General features: G+C 58.0%; 1 protein-coding gene across 3 annotated transcripts in view; it reads left to right on the top strand.

Annotated features, from left to right (window-relative positions):
• Ptpa (protein phosphatase 2 phosphatase activator) overlaps positions 1–17625 on the top strand; it is a 29028-nt gene extending 11403 nt beyond the window's left edge. For 2 of the 3 annotated variants that reach the window (XM_087182726.1, XM_004849140.4), the window contains exons 4-10: positions 2727–2852; positions 5019–5136; positions 6213–6312; positions 7107–7231; positions 8621–8721; positions 12785–12892; positions 16291–17625. In XM_087182726.1, coding sequence (XP_087038852.1) covers positions 2727–2852; positions 5019–5136; positions 6213–6312; positions 7107–7231; positions 8621–8721; positions 12785–12892; positions 16291–16368 — 756 coding nt within the window. In that variant the 3' untranslated portion in view covers positions 16369–17625. The remainder of the gene's footprint in view (positions 1–2726; positions 2853–5018; positions 5137–6212; positions 6313–7106; positions 7232–8620; positions 8722–12784; positions 12893–16290) is intronic. The other variant, XM_013073667.3, reaches the window with a different exon arrangement.
• The last annotated feature ends 1795 nt before the right edge of the window (positions 17626–19420 follow it).

Genomic DNA, 19420 nt, shown 5'->3' with positions numbered 1-19420 from the left:
TCAGTGGTTCGGCTGCCTGCCTTGCAAGCGCAAGATCCAGAGTCCGATCCCCGGTACCAAAAATAAAAAAAAGTTGGCTACTAATATTTTAGGGAAGATTTTCCTGACCCATGAAATCCAGAAAGTTCGTTGGAGTAGGGAACTCAGATCTGCCTTTGTGCTCCAAGGATTCTGGCCCACAGTCTGTCCCCTGCAGTCCTCCTCCCAGCCCGCCAGACAAAGGGGCAGCCCCAGGGAGTAGAGTCCTGATTATTCATGGCCAGCCAGCAGAGCAGCAGCTGGGGCCTGGTCCCGCTGGCCTCCAGCCACCTTCTTTATCCCCTCAGTGCCTGTTGAGACCGGGTTCCCCAGGGACCCGGTGCTTCCCCAGCAGCCATAGACCCAGTTGCTGTAGGAGGTCAGGACTGTTGAGCAGATCCTGGGGACCTGCACCTCAAAAGCTAGGCTGTGGCAGCACCTGCTGTCACATGGCTGAAAGGCAGTTTTGTGCCCCAGCCGTCTGCCCTCAGGCAGGTGTTAAAGGGAAGCTGCACCCCCTGCAGGAAATGTCTCCCCTCCTGTGCCCCCAGCATAGGAGAGGGGAAAGCAGCAGGTCAGCATCGGGTTGCACAGCAGGCAGGGGCTCTGTTTATCATGGGAGCTGTGCAGCCAGGGGTGAGCCCAGCACATCCATCAGCCCCAGCCCACCTCAGAGTGACTGGCGCCCTGGGTGCTCTGTGCCCCGTGGGGGCCTGCACTTGATGTCTTGCAGTTCCAGCACAGCTTTACCTGTGGCCGTCACCATGCTGGTTCCCCAGGAGCGCCCAAGCCCTGAGTTATAGCTTCAGCTCCATTTTTTTTGTTGTTTTCAATGTTTAATTTTGAGACAAGGTCTCACTAAGTAGCCCAGGTTGGGCAGTCCTCCTCTCAGCCTTCTAGAGTGCTGGCATTACAGGGTGCACCACCACACCTGGCTGAGGTTTCTCCTTAAGCTGCTTTTTCCTGTAGACACAGGCAAGATCACTTCTGGCAGGGCCCCACTCCGCAGGGCAGCCTGACTTTGAATGGCCTTTACAGCCCTCTGCACTGGTCTGTTTCCCTGAGCCACATGCAGGAGCACTCCAGCCTCCCTTGCCGACCTGCTTTGGGCTGGAGGTCCCATCCGATTTCCTCCCCAGTCACATTTTCTGTCCCGATGCCTCGAACCTGTGTCACCAGTCCCAATTCCCGGGCGGTTTCCTGTGGGAAAGGCGTAGCGAGCCGGGCTGCAGACCCGATGCCCTCTACAGCACTTCAGTAAGGCTGGTTGCCAGGCTCTTTCCCACGGTGTTTTCTGTGGTGGCAACTTGATGGGAAGTGACCCAGGGGTTCGACAGTGAGGAACCCTTTGAACCACTGACCTTGCATCAGCCCTGTACTACTTACTCGTGAGATTCTGTGGCAGGCTAGGAGTGAGGTGTGTGCTGCTGCGGAGTGAGGCCACAAGTGGGCGTCGCCTTGCAGCCTCTGTGCCTCAGAAAGTGCAGTGCACTGCCCTCAGTTGGCGATGAAGACACGGCGGCTTCCGAGCTCACAGCCACTCCTCTCCCTTGCTAGTCCTTGCCAGGGTGTCTGCACCTTCCTAGCCCCGAGACACCGTACTCAGTATGGCTTAGAGGAGGAGCGGTTCATTTTGGCTCGGGCTTTAGCAGACTGAGTCCGTGGTTGGCTGGCTCCAAGGCAGAAGCAGCACAATGGCAGGGCGTGGCAGAGGACAGCTGCTCATGCCATGGCTGCAGGGGCCAGGGGCACCTTCTGGGCCACCCTGTCCACCTACCTCTTTGAACCAGACCCACTGCCTAGCAGCACACTCAGCTGTGCATCCCCCACAGATGAGTGCAGCTTCCCACAAGCCCCGCCTCTGAAGCTGGGACATTTTAGATCCCAACCACAACACCTGGCCAGACCACAGCAAACAGTGTATGAGTACAAGATAGCAGGCAATTCTGCCACACACCTGATTTTAGCTGCTCAGGAGGCTGAGGCAGGAGGATTGCAAGTTCAAGCCTAGCCTGGACAACTTAGCAAAACCCTGTTTCAAAATTAAATGCGAAGAGTTGAGAATGTAGCTCAGTGCTCTCGGGTTCCATCTCCATACCTTGCAAAAACGAGGCAAAACAGAAGAGGTGTTGAAATGTGGGTAGTGTTAGTTAGGTGTGGTTGTTGGTGCCCATCTATAATCCCTGCACTTGGGAAGCTGAGGCAGGGAGATTGGGAATTTGAGGCCAGCCTCGGCTGCACGCCAAGCTCAGTACTGGCCTGGACTACATAGCAAGACCTTGTCTCAAAAACAAAAAAGTCAGTCAACAGTGTTTATTTCTGGGTGGCCAGCTCCCGTTGTTTTCTTCCTTTCACACTTTGGCATTCTGCAGGGGTAGGTATTGTGCAGCAGGCTCGGGGCCTGAATAGACTCCATCTTAACAAAGGTCAGGCTGGAGTTTGTGCTTTTCCCATAGCCTCTCCTGGGTCGGCTGGGTCTAGGAACAGTGCTGCAGCTGCCCACCTGGCCCTGTTGGCCTGTTGCTCCTCCCTTGGCGAGCTCTCCGGGCCCCCCTGAGCTGCTTCCTATTCGGGACCAGGGGACTGGGGCAGAGGCCCACAGGAGCACAGGGCACAGCTGGCACACCTGTGGTCACTGCCTGGCAGCTGTTGGGCCCCTCTGTGGCTCCAGGCTGGGCCCCTGGTCACTTGGGCCTGTTACCCCACAGGCCATCGAGAAGCTGGTCGTGCTTCTCAACACGCTGGACAGGTGGATTGACGAGACCCCTCCGGTGGACCAGCCCTCACGCTTTGGGAACAAGGCCTTCAGGACCTGGTACGCCAAGCTCCATGAGGTGAGGCCGCTGGGGCGGGGCAGGTGGGGAGGGCACATCGCAGGGGTTGTTAACAGGGCCGTTCTGTGTCCCCAGATACCCACGCGTTCACCCATGTCCCAGCCATCTCATCTCCTGGGACTGGCTATGGTTACACAACCCTTTGTGTGGGGCTTTTTTTTTTTTTTGAGACAGTCTCACGCTACAGTTCAGGCTGGCCTGGAAAATTCATGGTGATCCTCCTGCCTCAGCCTCCCCTGGGATTACAGACATGCACCACCATGCCTGGCTGCATGAGGCATTTATTGGCTAGTTGATTGATTGGTTGGTAATGCTGATGGAACCCAGGCCTCTTGAGGGCTAAACACGTTCTCTACCACTGAACTATGCCCCCAGCTACAAGGCTGCTTACTAAGTTACTGTGTTAGCAGCAGATGGGCCCCCTGGAAGGCTCACTGAGAGACACCTGTGCGGCCAGGCTGCGGAATGCTGTGTAGCTGTGAAAAAGCACAAGGACGCTGCCTAAGGCTCAGTGGAAGGGACCCAGTGATCCACTGCTAGGTTCAAGAGGGGCCGTGTGGTGCCATACACGGTGCTCTGCCTTGTGGCGAGGGGCAGTGAAAGTAGGCGCCTGTGCGGCTCAGCAGTGTGCGAAGTGTTACCAGGAAGCTCCTTCAGAAAGGGCTCGCCAATCAAAAGTATTTCCAGCCCTTCTCACCTCGAACAAAGAATTGGGCCGAAAACAGTGCCAAAAGTTTATTTGAAAAGTGCAGGGTGAATGTGTATGGGAGAAACCAGCTCTGCAGAGTGAACTTGAACAGAACAAAAGGAAAAGAAGATAAAAGCAAAAATAAAAGTACCCGCTTCATCTGAGGAATGCACCATGGGCTACGGTGGGAAGTCACGATGGTGGCTTCTCGTGGCGTCAAGTCTCTCGTGGGCACCCGAGCAGCCCTATGTGCGGGGTCCTGGGGTCTTGTGACAGGTCCCGCTCATCTCCCCAGACGGCTCTGCCCCACTCCACCCCACCCCGCCTCCTAGGTCAGAAGCCCCACAGGAGGCTTGGAGTGTGGGCCTGTGTGGGCTGGGGCAGCCAGGGCTTCTGCACCCTTTGTGCGTGTTCTCGTTTTTATCTCTGGAGATGTTACCTGTTCAGAGCAGACGATCCGGGCTCAGGCCAGTGCCCCAAATGTGAGGGTCCTGTCGGCCGGGTTGAGCCTAGGGCCGCAGGTGGCTGCCAGCTGTTCAGGAGATTCCTGTGCCAGGTCTAGCTGAGCTTGGAGAGCAGAACGCAGCACCAGGACCTAGGGAGTGCTGTGCTGGGAGGGTGCCTCGGGTGCACAGCTCCTGCAGACTTGTGCTAAGGTCTAACTGAGAAGAGAGTTGCCGAGTCCTAGTTTTACAGCTTGGTGGGTCTCTGCATGTTTTTACATCATTCATGTTAAGCTACAGATATTCCGTCTCTGCAGCAGTGCCCGCCCAATTGGTGTCCCCCTGATTTCTATACCATACATTGATTCCTTTGGGTGTCTTTGAACTTCACATCCATGCCTGGCTTATTCTGCTTGATGTTACATCTATGAAGTTTGTTCATGTTGTCATGTATAGTGGTAGATCTTTCTCTTTGGTGTGTAGTATTCCATCGGAGGAGTATGCCACAGCTTATTCCTTCCATCATTGATGGACATTTCATTTTGGCCACTATGAAGAATGCCACTTGGCTGGACACACTGGTACACACCTCTGATCCCAGTGACTTGAGAGGATAAGGCAGGAGGATCCCAAGTCAAGGCCAGGCTGGACAACTTAGTAAGACCCTGTCTCAAAGTTAACAAAAAAAAGAAAAATTTAAAAAGAGCCAGGGTGGGGAAGTGGCTCAGTTGGCAGAGCATTTGACTAGTCCAGGGTTAATGCTCAGAACCCCCCAAAATAAAAGCCTTCTGCTGGATTTATGGCACAGGGTCTTGCTGCCCTGTGGGTATGGAGAGAGAGGGTGGCTGTGGGCATGATAGTCCTGACCCCCCAGTGCTGACTGGGGGGGCAGCAGGTGCTGAGCCACCCCAAGGTGGTCTTCCTGTTGTGTGGGGGCACATGCCCTGGCCTCGTGGCCATTGGCATGGTGCCGTCACTGCCCCTTGAGACACTGCCTAATCTGTTGCCACTGCTCTGTGTCTCTCATGTTATCAGGAAGCAGAAAACCTTGTGGCCACAGTGGTCCCCACCCATCTGGCAGCGGCTGTGCCCGAAGTGGCTGTTTACCTGAAGGAGTCCGTGGGCAACTCCACACGTATCGACTATGGCACAGGTACCGCCGCCTGCTGGCGGGCTCTGCACTGGCCTGGTTCCCCTGCTTTCCTTCTAGGGCTGCTTTCTTCTTGCTCCAGCCCAGCAAGAGTTTGCCACCCCCCTGCAGCTTTTGGGGCCAGCAGGGTGCCTGTATCAGAGGGCACAGTCGTGGGTGTGGGCGGCTGGCGCAGCATCTCCCGGTCGGCGCACCAGGGGCACTGATGCCACGAGTGCAGGGCTGACTGCTTCTCTCTAAAGGCGTCTCTGCAGGCCCTGCAGCAGCACCCTAGCACCCTAGTGACCCTTCCTCCGGCACCTCCTGCAGCTCTCGATGTGGCTGAGAGCAGTGCTTTGGTGGTTTCTCCCTCTCCCTGATGCCTCCGATCCCCCACCCCGTTCTCTGCTGCTGAGCTCTTTGGCCCTGTTGTCTATTTTGGTCAAGCTGACTGGACTTTTTCTGTTGTTTTTTTTGAGACAGGGTCTCACTATGCAGTTCAGGCTGACCTTGACCTTACTGTGTAGTTCAGGCTGGCCTCGAACTTGCGGTGATCAGCCTCCCAAGTGCTGGGGTTATAGGCATGCCCAGCTGGCTGACTGCACTTTGAAGAAAGGGACCATATGGGCACCTGAAAAGCAGGGGCTCCCTAGGTTGGGGGTGGCCTCAAGCCCAGGGGATCCTGTTTTGGTGAAGTCCCTGCTTTACAAAACTGGAAGAGCTGCTGCTCCTTCCGCTTCCTTCTTCCCTCAGGAGCAGAACCATAGCAGTGACTAGATAGCCACCGTCCAGCATCCCTGCCAGACCATCTGCTCCACGAGGGCAGGGCCATTCATCACACTCTCCTTGGTGCTTGACAGGGGCCGGGACTCCCCAGTGGAGGTGCTCAGTAAACCGGGTGGGGTAGCCACCTTGTTCTGGCATCAGCCTCTGGGCCTCTTAGCAGTAGAATTACAGCACAGTAGCTCTGAACAGGACCGAGGTCGTTCTGGACATGGAAGAGGCCCCATTCTCTCTGCAGTGGCCTTCCTCCTTGGAGGGAGACGAAGAGCACTCCCAGCACTCTCCAACACTGTCAACTTCAGCCTCTTTCTCCCCAGGGCATGAGGCAGCCTTTGCTGCTTTCCTCTGCTGCCTCTGCAAGATTGGGGTGCTGCAGGTGGATGACCAGATAGCCATTGTCTTCAAGGTGTTCAATCGGTGAGGAGGGAGGGTGGGGTGGCCACCCGTGGCAGGGGCCAAGGGTCTCTTCTATCTTCCTCCTCCTTCTGGTCAGGCTGCAGACGGGACACTGGAGGGGTCTCCCGCATGGTTCACGGCTCTCATCCTGTCCTGACCAAGCCTGCTGTGGATGAGGCCCAAGGCCTCTCCTCCCACCAGCTTCACATTCTGCTCCCAGGAAAGCCAGCAGGAGTGGCAGGGCAAGGAGCCTGTATGTGGTCCTTGTCCCGGGAGCCTCCTCCTAAATGCTGCATCCTCACCATGCTCCTGGGAAGCAGCAGGGAAACCAAGGCCCAGAGAGCTCAGCTCTGCCAAAGTTATCCCAGGCCAGGCAGGGACTCTAATCTGCACCCTCGTGCCAGGCAGCCCTTGGTTGTATGGAGCCACCATTCCCAGCGCATGCTGGCCATGCTGAGGTCACAGGCATGGTGTGTGTGATGGCCTGCAGGTGACTCAGACACATGGCCACTGGTCATGTGGCGGACAGGTATGGAGGGACCGACGAACTGCTCTCCTTGGACCCCAGCCCTTCTCAACAGCACCCGAGCTTAGGGAAGTGGAGCTCCCGTGAGCCCTGTGAACTGTCAGCAGCTCGTGGCGTGAGAACCCACTTTCCAAGTCAGGGTTTGTCTCTTTCCTCAGCCGGAAGAGCAAGTGTGGAGTGGGGGAGCCCTGTTGTTTGGAGCACAGCAGCTGAGCTCTTACCTCAGTGGCCACACAGGGAGGTAGCAGTTCTTATTTAGGCCCCTGCCTTTTCTCCCCCTCCTGTGCAGGTACCTGGAGGTTATGCGCAAACTCCAGAAGACTTACAGGATGGAGCCGGCTGGCAGCCAGGGTGTGTGGGGCCTGGATGACTTCCAGTTCCTGCCCTTCATCTGGGGCAGTTCGCAGCTGATAGGTACTGGGGGGCTGCCAACCCCCAACCTGCGACCTGCACCCCTCCCCCTTCCCTTCCTGCCCGGGACAGGTGGGAGCAGCTTGTAAGCAGGTGTTAGAGTGGCTGCCCATGGAGACTGCTGGCTGTCGACCTTCTGCTGCGACCCTGAGTGGCAAACTGGGGATGGTGGGAGCCTAGTGCCGCTGAGACGATGGGAGGTGACATGGGCTGGAGCAAGGGCCACGCCTGGTGCATGATGGACTGGTGCATAGCACGTCTGGTCCTGGTAGCAGCTGCGGGGTTTTGTGTGGAGAATGAGGGGCCCTTTGCTTTGGTGACCAGCGTCATCCACTGTTCTGTGGAGCTGTGTCCAGGGGGCCGTCAGGGAGCTGCTGCCAAGTGCTGTGCCTGGGCCTGCTTGGGACACCCCTGCGCTGCAGCCCTTCTCCGGGTGCCCAGCTGCTCGGGGCCACTGGGTCAAGCGGGTGTTGTCTCTCTCGACATGGGACAAACTGCCCAGGCCAGGCCCTGCTGCTGCTGCCCAGGTAGATTACCCAGCTGCCATGGTTGCTCCGTGACCTTGTGAAGGGTCTTTGCCAGTCCTGAAGCCAGCGTGTTCGGCCCTGTCCACATGGTCCTCGATGTCCTGGAGCCTTGGAAGCTGACGTCCTTTGTCCCAGGCCCCACGCCTATAGGGAGGCTGAGTGGAAGCTTGTATAGAGCAGTCACTCGGTGCGCCCTCCTGACAATAGAGACTGCACACGAGGTGTCCTAGGCTGTTTGGGTGCCATACTGTCGTTTGGCAGTAGCTTTTAAAAATAAGCATATTCTCTAAACAGTGAAGAGATAGTGTAGTAAGTAAATACACTAAAAACAGGTGTTCCTTACCACTATTGAGTATTACACTCAGTGCTCAATTGTACGTCTCTGGTTTTCTACGACTGGCTTGCAGTGGCTTTGTTTACTCTGGCCTCACCACACAGCTGTGGGGAACAAGGCCCCGCTTTGGCATCATGGTGGCCGGGTAACTAGGTGAGAGGACTTTTGCAGCTTTGTGACTATCGTCTTTTTCACTGCTGTCCGTTGAATGCAGGGTCCCATGACCACTGAGCGTGCGCTCTGTCACTGAGCCCTGCCAAAGCCCTCCATTACAGTCTTGTGGGCCCACCGCTGTGTGCGTGTGTGCGTGCGTGTGTGCGTGTATGTGTGTATGTGTGTGTGGTCCCTCACGGACCAGAACGACCACATGCATTTGGCTGCACTCAGGGCGAGGTCCTGTGTTAGCCCTGCAAGGTGAGGTGTGAGGACACCCGGTGAGGCTGTGGCCCTCGGGTGGTGTCCGTATGCCAGGCTGAGTGCCCAAGGGGTGTGAGGGCCTGGTTCTGAACCCCAGGCTCTTGTTCCTCCCAGACCACCCATTTCTGGAGCCCAGGCACTTTGTGGACGAGAAGGCCGTGAACGAGAACCACAAGGACTACATGTTCCTGGAGTGTATCCTGTTCATTACTGAGGTGAGGCTGGTGGCTTAGAGCAGCCGAAGGTGATGCCCAGTGGTGGCACGGCTGGCCCCAGAGGTGGCTATTGAGAAGGACCTCCCCACCCCCATCCCCGCCAGGAAAAAGAGAAAAAGAAGCCCCACTCGGCTCTTGGGAAAGGTTTGCTAGCCTTGGCTGGGATGTCCTTGTCTGCACAGGGCGGCTGAGGGCCTAAGACTTGAACCTTTCATCAAGATTGCCCTGAAGGGCTGGGGATTTAGCTCAGTGGCACCATACCTGCCTCGTAAGCGCAAGGTCCTGAGTTTGATCCCTAGTACCAAAAAAAAAAAAAAAGTCCCCAGGTAATCTTCTTTTTTCCCTTTTTTTTTTTTTTGGTACCGGGGATCAAACTCAGGACCTTGCACTCACGCAGCAGGCGGTGAAACCACTGAGCTAAATCCCCGGCCCCCCATTTGTTTTTTTCGGTATTGAGGATCAAACTCGGGTCCTTGGGCGCTTTCGGGGCAGGTGGCGGAACCACTGAGCCAAATCCCTGGACCGCCTGGGGACTTTGTTAACCTCAGCTTTCTGACTCAGAATCTTAGGGTACGACAGCCAGGTCCTGTTTTAAAGCCATCTGCCAGGCTATTGCACAGGAAACCTGGGGACCCTTGGCTCCCAGGGCCTTGCTCTGGGTGGTGGCAGGACTTTGCATTCTCCCTCCCCTGTGCCGCCACACACTTGCCTGGGGTGCCTTGGCTGTGTGGTCTGCTGCCTGCCCTCTGTCTGTGCCTGCCTCCCCGGGGCCTTTTGTGTAGGGGGTGCTCTCCTGGCTGCCTCTTCTCAGCCCCCAAGAGGGGAGACGCCTGCGTAACAGCCTCAGATCCCTGCTCCTCCTGGTCAGCATTCGGCTTAGGCTTCTGCCAAACTCCAGGGGCCAGAGGGGAATGACACATTTTTTCCAAGTCAGCAGATGGAGCCGGGACTGACGGCTGGGAGCCCACTGCTTCCTTCTCAAGATCTGCTGCCCTCAGCACAGTCGCGGGCCCAAGGTTGAAAGGACTCAAGGGCAGCCCGGGTGCTGCCTTGTGAACCAGTCACACAGCGCTCTCTCTGTGGTGGAGTGGGGGGGGTCTGAAGACCCTGGGGAGTCCCCAGGATGAGGAGGAGCAAGGTGGGGAACGGAAAAGGACAGTCTACCCTGAGCTCCATGCTTGGCTGAGCTGTCCGGGCTCCCCCTGGTGGCTGCTCAAGCCCTGGGGTCCCTGTCAGTGATTCTAACAAGGGAACAGGCCAGCACAGGCCACACTCCAGGGTCTGTGAGAATCAATTCCACGCTGAAACTTTGTGTTTTTGTTTGGTTGGTTGGTTAGGCTGCTGTAAAAACCCAAAACCTTCCCAAGTTTGAGACCCAGGTCCTCTCCAGGAAGTCAGGCCTAGGAGCCACTAGGTGGCGCTAAAGGCACACTGAACTTGGTTCCAGTGACATTTAACTGCGAGCGGTGGGGGGAGAAGGTGGGTGGGCTGACATAGTTTTGGCCATTCCGCATCTTCTCTACAAAGCCTGGCTTTCGCTTTGGGCCTGGGCCCTTGGGCACCATGACAGCGTGGGTGCTAGGAGGGTCTGCCCCAGGAGCTGCCGTCCGAGGGCCCCTTTTCCCACCTGGCCAGTGAGGCTGGGCCCAAGTGGTTGCTGGTTGCAGCACACGTTGTGCCTTTTCATCAGAGTCCCTGTGCTTCCGTGGGTTGCCATCCTTGACACCCTGGTCAGTGAGCGAGTGGCCTGGCCTTACCTACTGGACCCTGGGGCTCCGAAGCCTGCCGGGTGCTTCTGTGCTCTTTGCTTGGGAGGGGCAGTGTTGCCTCTGGAGACCCAGAAATCCTAAGGGTTGGTGTAACAGAGATAAAACACTGAGAAGTTGAGGTGGAACCTGGCTGCCCTGCCCAGTCTCCTGCTGGACCCCTTATACCCCTGGGCATCCCAGGTGAGGACCCTCCACCCTGCAGGGCTTCTGCTGCCTCAGGAAATGCAGCTCTGGTACCTTTAAGAGCCCAGGGCAGGCAGGAAAAGAATTTCAGTTTTAGTCTGGCTTCTAAATTTGGAGTTTTGGGAAGGGAGGGATCAGATTTCAGCTGGAAGGGAAGGAGCTGACAGGAAGGCGCAGAGCAGAGCCTCCCCCACCCCACCCATCCCCCTCGGTTACTGACAGAGGAACCATTTACAAAAGGCCGATTCTCTGGGGAGTGGAAAGGCAGGAACGCAGCGTCTGTGAGTAATTTCCTGCTCAATATGGCTGCTCTGACTCACGATTCCCCTGGGGTCACTGCGGGACTGCAGCCTGCTCACACGCTCGCTCTCGATCTTCTCCCTTTGTGGCTAGAATGAGCTCATTTTTTTTTGGTCTCCTCGCCCCTGATTCCTTTTTCCCTTCGTCTGTTTTCCTTTTCCAATATGCAGTCTCCTTCTGAAGGACTTAGGGAAGCCTGGAGTACTGACGGCCTGCGGGGGTCTGCAGCATGGCCCTGCCCTGGCTCAGCCCAGCAGGCAGGGCTGGTGCAGAAGGCAGAGCCCTGTCCCTTCACTCCCCTTCCCTGGACCCTTGCTGAGCAGCCCTGGTGCTGCTGCTGTACAGGGACAGAGCCCACAGTGTGCCCAGAGTGCCTGGGTCCCCAGCCTAGTGGGAGGGGCAGCAGGGCTGGGAGCCTGCTGGGAGCTGGGGGAGGGGAGAGGCCAGGCCGGGTGGAGTTGTGGAGGGGCATCTCCTCCGGATCCGGATCCGAGGAGGCTTGGCCCCTGCAGGTTGGGGTACCTGGGAGGATTCCAGGGATGGTAGAAGGGGCACCCTGACCCTGCCTGGCTGAAGTCTGTTATCCTTGCTACTTGGAGACTCTCTGGGGACATAGGCCAGGGAAAGGAGATGACAGGGACAGCTTTTTACCCAAATCTGAGAAGTTTAGCCAGCGTTGCCCTTGCTGGACAGTACAAGGCCCGAGGGAGTGGGGAACCAGTCAGTAGCAGCAGCAGCTGTGGGGCCTGCTGGTGAGGCTGCCCCACTGTGAGACAGAGCTTAGGCTTCTCTCCCTGGAAAGACCTCCCCTCCTCCCAGGCCTCATGCACAGCTTCTGGAAACTTCCACCCACTCCAGGCCCAAGTCTCCCTTGCCAGACTCAGCCTCTTTGCTTTTCCATCTTTCTGTGCAGCCTGGGGCCCAGGTGCTGAGGCTGCTCTCAGCATAAGGCTGCTGCCGGCCCAGAGGAACGGCGAGGGCGCTGTGAACTGCATGGCTAATAGCTCGGCACATCCCCCTGTCCTCTGGGCACCGTGGTTTCTGATGTCATGGGAACTGCACTGGGCTTGCACAGCGCTCTCTTCCTTCCTGGAGGCTCAGGCTCTGGGGCAAGAGGAGGGACCTGGACGGACTGTCCTGCGTCTACTGTGGTTGTCAGCCCTGGCCTCTCGGGTGGGCCAGCCTGGCCTTCTTCCTGCAGTGCCCTGCCTCACTTTGGCCCCTTGTGTTCTCTCCTGCCACCTGCCATGCACAGGGCACAGGGCAGGCCCTCCCAGCCCCTTCCTCTGCCCTGCTAGCCCTGCCTGGCTGATGCAGACCAGGCCTGCTGTGGGGCCGGGCAGGTTAGGTGCTCTGTGGCTGGGGAAGCTGAAAGAGCCACACCAGAGACTTCGGGAGAGGGTTTTTGTTTTTGAGACAAGGTCTCGCTGTGTAGTTCACCAGACTGGTCTCAAACTCATGGCAATCTCCCTGCTTCAGCTTCCAGAATCCCCCATACTGGGATTACAGGTGTGCACCACCACACTAGGCTTGGGAGAAATTTTAATTCCCATTGGCTGGTAGATTTGGTGGTAGTACCTGTTGGACTCTGTTTTGGTTGGGGGGGGCCGGAGACAGACCGACAGACAGACCCTGGGGGTGGATGAGGCTCGAACACCCCCGTCTCTGGCACTTGTACTTGCTTTGTGTGTGCCGCATGGGGCACACTCTGTGGCTTGGCTCTAGTGTGTGTGTGCATGTGTGAGAGAGACAGAAAGTGCCTGTTGTGGCGAAGCAGGGCGCTCTCCCCAGCTGTTGCTTCTGTTGTCTAGATGAAGACCGGGCCATTCGCAGAGCACTCCAACCAGCTGTGGAACATCAGTGCGGTCCCCTCGTGGTCCAAGGTGAACCAAGGTCTCATCCGCATGTATAAGGCTGAGGTGAGTAGGGCGGCCCACTGCTCTGCTGTGGCCCTCAGGCCAGCCCCTTGACACATGGGGCCTCAGACTCTCCACAGGGAGTCTGAAAAGTGCTGGGCTGAGGCCCACTTCTGCCCTCATTAGTGCAGAGGCTGAGCAAGACCCTGCTGCTGGGGGCAGGGCTCTTCCTGCCTGGTCCTGTTGAGTTAGGGTGACACAGTTGCCAGAGGCCCTTCCACGCTAGCAGCCTGGTGTTTCCCATGGTGACTGGAAGCAAGGCATTCTTGGAGTGGAGTGGCCTCCTGGAGGCGTCATCCTAAATGGTTCTGTCAAGCTATAGTTTGTAGCTGCAGGCTGGTGACGGCCCAGGGGACGCTGGACCTGGCACTTTCAGGACCACTTCTGGTGGCCTCCAGTGCCCGGGCAGGCCATGGGTTCCCGAGCTCCTGCTGCTTCGATGCTGCTGCCCTTCGCCTGCCTGGTGCCTTCTGCCCTTTTCCAAAAAGGGTGGGAACAAATGTCTTTCTACCTACATCTTGGGCTTGGCCTTGAGCAGGAACGACCTGCATGCGCAGTGCCCCCTCATCTGGAGTGGAGCCGTGGGCCCCCAAAGTGCCTTCTTTTGTTTCTCCTTCCTTCTCCTCTGGGAGGATGCCCAAGGTCTGCTTCCTTCTTCCCTCACCAGAGGCAGGACAGCACCGCAGGGGTGAGAGGCTTCCATGCATGGCTCTGAAGGGGTTAACAGTGCTGGAGCTGCTGCTGACCGCCTGGCCCTCCTCCTCAGCCCCTCCCCCTCGGTTCCCTTCTCTGGACTTCACATCCTGTGTTTAGGTTGCAGCCTACATACCTCTCTAATCTGAGCCTCCCTTGCTGGGGGTGCCCAGGCTCCTTCCACAGCTGCCCCACCCAGCTCTCCCTGTCCTGAGAGCCCAGGTCACTGCCCTCTGTCCTGTCCTTCCTGACTGGCCTCTCCCACCAGTCCCACGGTGGTGCTGCTGGGCCACGCTGCCACCTTGCGGCCCGCTTGCTGCTGGGGGCTGTCTCAGCAAGGGAGGGCTCCATGGCTGCTTGGCCCTGACCCTCTTCCAGAGGCAGAGAGCTACAGAGCAACAAGCTGAGGGAGGGGCAAAACGAAGGTTTAAGATCAGGATGTGAGGCAGGAGATTGGCAAGCTTGAGGTTGTCCTGGGCAACTTAACAAGACCTTGTCTCAGAATTTACAAAAGGCTGGGGATGTAGCTCAGTGGTAGAAGGTTTGCTTAGCCCTTGTGAGGCCCTGAGTTTTATCCTCTATGCTGTGAAAAAATTCGAAACAGTGGTGCAGCGCACAGAACAGACTCTAGTCCATGACGTAAAGGTAGCCAGACTCTACAGTTGTTTGTATCCAGAAGATTGGAGCTGGAAACTGCATGAATTCCAGAGGCATCCTTCCGAGCCCTGATGCACACAGGGGCGGTAGGAGCTTGCTTGTCCTGGTGCTGTGTAAGGCAGACTGCTTTGTAGGCCACTGCTGGAGCTCCCTGACTTGGTTATGAACCCCAAGTCTTTGCAGTGCTCAGAACTCACCGATGGGGTCCTAGGAAGTAGCCCTTAGTGTCTGGTTTCCGAGAGTCCGTGGAGCTGTGTGCTGTCCCCACACCCCCAGGAAGGACATGCTTCTCTGGCCTGTTCTCAGTCCACAGGACCTTCGAGGGCCCCAGCTTTGATGTCCAGAAGGGATTAGCAAGGCCAGAGTCACCTGCCTAAGTTGGCTGCTGGCAAGAGTGGCATTATGTGACCTCAGGATTTGGGACTACCTTGTGTTTCCAATATGTTTTCTTTTTATTTACTTATATTTTTCCTATAGTACTAGGGATTGAACCCAGAGCCTTCCAACATGAGCTGCAGCCCCAGCCCTTTTAGTTCTTTTTATTCTGAGATAGGGTCTCACTGAGTTGCCCAGGCTGGGCTCAAACATGACATTCTCCTGTCTCAGCCTCCCAGAGTGCTGGGATTACAGTGTGGGCTACCATCCTGGCTCTGACCTGGTCTTTCTGAGTTGAAGAACCAGTGCCTTCATGGGTCCTGGGTGGCCTAAAGGCTTGCTATGTAGGCCCCTGGTCCCGGAAGGCTGTGAGGGGCTGGCTGAAGGACCTGGCTCAGTGGCAGAGGCTCTGGTGCCTTAGGCACTTCCTGCCCCAGAGCGGTAGACTTTCTCTGCCTCAGCCCAGCCTGGCCTCCTGTGGCCCTGGGTCTCAGGGCTGAGTGGAGAACCCTCTGCCTCTGCTCTCCTTGCCTTCGCTGCTTCTCGGGTGTGAGAGCTGGAGGCAGGTTGACTTTTGACCCCTTCTGGAATTCAGGGCCCTGGGGGCCCTTTTGTAAACTCCCACCACTTCTGGATGACATCAGCACAATGGCAGCTGCCTTGCCTCTGGCCTGGATCTGCTGCTCCAACCCCCCTGGGGCCACCCCAGCAGCCTGCTCCCCACTTTCCCGGCACCTCTGGCCTTGCTGACCACCTGTGTGCCCCTCCCCACTTCTTCTGCAGCTGGTTTCTCGGGTGAAGGAAGTGGGGCTGGTCATGGTGCTCCTTTGTCCCTCTTAAGTTAGAGTGAGGCAGGCCTCGTGTTGCACCCCAGTGAGGAGGTCTTGTTCCTGGCTGGAGGTGTGGGAGGAGCCCTGTCTGGTGTGGGAACAGCCTCACCCTGGCCAAGCTGTGGCTGAGAGCCCCAGGCACGGGAGACAGGAGGTACAGCCCTGCCGGTGGCCTGGGGCCCAGTTCCCTGGTAGGCCCTGTCCCCTGGGCTCTGGGTCGCCACCCCTGCGTGCTGTGTCCCTGCCCCCCACAAGGCTCTGGGAACAGCCTGGGGAGCTGTCAGCTGGTTCCTGTTGTCTCACTTTGAAGTGCCAAGTGACTTTCTCAGTCCAGACCACTGAGAACTGAAGAAAATAGGGCAGGGAATTTAGCTCAGTGGTTCCAGCGCCTGCCTTGCAAGCACAAGGTCCCAAGTTTAATCCCTGGTACTAAAAAGAAAATGGGCCTTGGCCTCTGCTTAGGCTTGTGTTCAAATGTCCCTCGCTGCCAGGCCAAAACCAGGGCTAGGCTGAGGGTGCCGGTATCAGGAAGGTCCTTCTTACCTCTTGTGTCCAGCTTCCCCCCAGGCCCAGTGGTGTCACTTAGCTGCTGTCATCTGGACTTGGCTTCCACTTTGGAGGGTCACCCCCCCCCCATGTGGTTTTATGGTCTGACTGCTGCAGCGGGGGCTCTTTGGGTGGGAAGAGCTGTGGGGAGCAGGAGAGACAGGTGCCCCCTTTCTTGAAGGCCCAGAGGCTACTCCGACTGCATGGAGTAGCATGGAGACCCCTGGGGTGGCTCTGGTTTGGACCCTTGGTGTCTGGATCCCCTTGGGCCTTTACTCTCTACTCTGCCTTCCTTCACAGTGCCTGGAGAAGTTCCCCGTGATCCAGCACTTCAAGTTTGGGAGCCTGCTGCCCATCCACCCTGTCACCTCCAGCTAGCAGGGCTGAGTTGCAGTCACCCAGGCTGGGTTCCCGAGCCCTCCTGACCCCGGATGCCCCTGCCCCACCCTGTGTTCTGTTTGATGAGAGGCTGTTTACTGGGGTGGGTGCTAAGCAGGGCTTGGGCTGAAGGACCTGGGTTGGGAGAAGTGACCAAAGTGTGGCCAGTGTCCTGACCTCTCTGTGGCGGTCAGGCGAGAAGAGAGGAACTGGGACCTGACTCCTGTTCCCGGCCTCCCTCTCCCCCTTCTCTCCTGCAGTGCCACTTGGAGACCAGGGGCTGTGGGAAGGGGCATCTTGCTTTCCATTGCTTTCTCTCCCCTTTCCCACCCATGCCTTTCCGAGGGTTAGAGTTCTGTTCCTTGCAGGGTGGGTCTGCTCCCCAGGCCTTGTTTGGGTGGGTATCTGGGTGTCTGCTGCAGGGCTGGAGGCTGAGGTTGGTGGCCAGCCATGGGGTGGGTGTGGAGAGGCCTTGCTGTTCCAGCTGGCGGGCTCCCAGGCTCCTCATCGAGGCTGCCCCTGGGCCCAGGGCCTCAGCTTGGCTTTTGTGTTCTCCGGCCCTTGGCTTGGCCATAACCACATTTCTCCCTCCCCAGAGGTCACCCAGCTGTGAAAGCTGCCCTTTGGGTAGGTGCTGGGCTCTGGGAGGGCTCTGGAGTGTGTGAGGCCTGCCTTTCCAGAACTTTCCCAGCATGGAGAGGCAGCAGAGACTCAGGGAGGGGCTTGGGGCTGATTCCTCCGGGCGCCCAGGCCTGGCTGCTTCTGGCACCACTTCGCTACTGTGACTTCCCTGGGGCACTCAGCCTGCTCTGCTCCCTTGGGCAGGTGGGTGCTGGCGTGACCAGGCTGGGGGTAGCCACCCTATGCTTCCTTGTCCTCCTGCCTCCATGATGGGATGAGGTAAGGGATGGTGCCCAGGCCCAGGTGCTGGCTCTCAGTGCGGGCCGGGCCGGGGGCACAAGTTGTGCTGCTAGGTGCCTACCCATTTCCTCCTGCCCTCCTAGCCTGCCCTTCACCACCCCTCCTGGGTCTGGGTCCGTAGAACCTGTGGGGAAGGCACTCCGAGCAGCACGACCCAGGGGTTCAGTGGTCTGGGCAGAGGTTGGGACAGGATTGTCAGACTCGAAGACAGATTCTGGAGAGGCCGGCACAGCCTCCTCCCAGGCCAGGCCTTGGCCCTCCTGGCTCCCTGTCCCCTGGGCCCCAGCCCCTGCACCTGTGTTGCTGTTCGGATTAAAGCCTCTGTTTTGCACCTGTTGCCAGTGTGAGACATCTTTTCCTGCCAGGTGCTTGTTTCATCTCTGCATCACTTTGTCCCCATTCGGTCCCCTCCCCTTAGGCCACAGTGTGTGGGGCATGAGGTGCTTCAGTTGGGTTGGTTTTCCTGGAGGAGGACAAGAGACTGCGAGCCCTGAAGTGTAGGTGGGTAGGTGCTGAGCCCGGGCAGAGTGTGTGTTCTGCAGGTGGGAGCAGTTGTTGGGTAGAGGGTGCCAAAGGGCTGGGGGCCTTTCGGGCCAGAGGTCAGGAGAGACCTCGAGGGAGCTGGGGCTGTGGAGCACAGCCTGGCCTTGAGGAGTCCGCAGTTCAAGCTCAGTTGCTGGCCTGTGGGGAGGCAGACAGGAGACAGCCTGTTAGGGGGCTGTAGCTTTGGCTGAGCACAAGGGTGTTGGAGGCCTGGAGTCAGGGGTGGAAATGGTTCATTCAGATGTTGGAGGGAAGAGTGAGAGCCACAGGAGCAACAAGAACCCAGTGCCTGGTGTGTGTAGCTCAAGGCCCTTCTGCTGGGGAAGTCAGACAGAGCTTTACCTGCTTGCCTTCTAGGAGGTGGGGCAGCCGCTGGATACGCCGGTATAGCACTCAGCTGGTGTCGCTGTGTGTATGTGTGTGCAAGTGTGTGTCCCACTGCTTGTGAGAGGTGAGGAAGAGACCATTTCCAGGAGGAAAGCCCACAAGACTGGAAGGAAAACAGTGAGGGCCTGGAGTCCGAGTCCGGAGGAAAGTTTTTCTTGACTAATAACCATGAAGCGCCAGTCATATGAAAGGCATTTAGGGGAATGTGCAGATGGGAGGAGGGGAGAATCCTGTCATCTGGGGGCCAGCATTGGGGAGCTGGTCTGGACCCCAGGGTGCTGCCCTGCTCCCAGGCCAACCACACCCTCCCCTGGACGGCCAGCAGCCTGGCCTCGTGCTTCCTCGCAAAGGCAACTTGGTGAGCTCCACTAGCTTGGTGCCCACTGCAGTGGACACAGACCCAGGACATCCTGGGGGCCCGTGACGGAGAGAGGTGTGGTGCCAGGAGCCAGACTGCAGAGGCTGGAGTTGGCCCCCTGGGACTTGGGGTCAGGCTTCAGGTCCCTTGGAGTGGAGTCCTCCAGTGCTCTACACACCACCTTGACAGGAGGGCGGGGAAAGACGTCCCACGCTCAGTGCCAACCAGCGCCTGGCATGCAGCTGTCAGTGTGGACCACGCTTAGAGAAGAGTCAAGTGAAGCTGTGAAGCCAGGGCAGAGGCTGCAGGTGCCGGACCTGGGTGGCCACCTAGTGGGGCAGCTGGCTGTCAGTAGCAGGGCTTCGGGCGGAGGCACTGTGCAGCAGGGAGAGGGAGACAGTGGGATTAGGGTAGTTCTCTGACCCTGGGCTGTCCCACTGTGCCGGGGCCCCCAGGGAGGAACGGGCTGAGCTCGGTGAGAGGCAGAGAGTCTGAAAAGAGCTGTTGGGCAGACGTGGTGGGTCTGGCTGATTGGGGAGCTGGCAGGGCTGTGGACAGGGAGGGGCAGGCTGCAGTGGCTCCCAGGATCCTCCCAGGACCCCAGGTGCTCCAGCCTTGGGCTCCCTGGCCTCCCCTACACCAGCCTTCTCTGCTCCTGAAACTCTCCTAACCACTGAGCAGCTTGGCCCTGTGCCCAGAACCCTTCAGCCCTCAAGGGAAGCCCTGCCCCTCCAGGTTCTGCTGAGGCCTCAGGAGGCTTCCTAGGCCATGCTGCCCCTGCCCCTCTTGCACTCATACCAAATCGGGACAGCACTTCCCTGTGCGCTGCAGCAGCCCCAGGAG

This window comes from Heterocephalus glaber, unplaced genomic scaffold (assembly GCF_053883595.1).
Source record: "Heterocephalus glaber isolate CG9 unplaced genomic scaffold, H.glaber_assembly_v1.0 deba00001479, whole genome shotgun sequence".
Taxonomy (NCBI): domain Eukaryota; kingdom Metazoa; phylum Chordata; class Mammalia; order Rodentia; family Bathyergidae; genus Heterocephalus; species Heterocephalus glaber.
The sequence above is the reverse complement of the archived record's forward strand: the minus strand, read 5'-3'. Positions and strand labels throughout refer to the sequence as shown.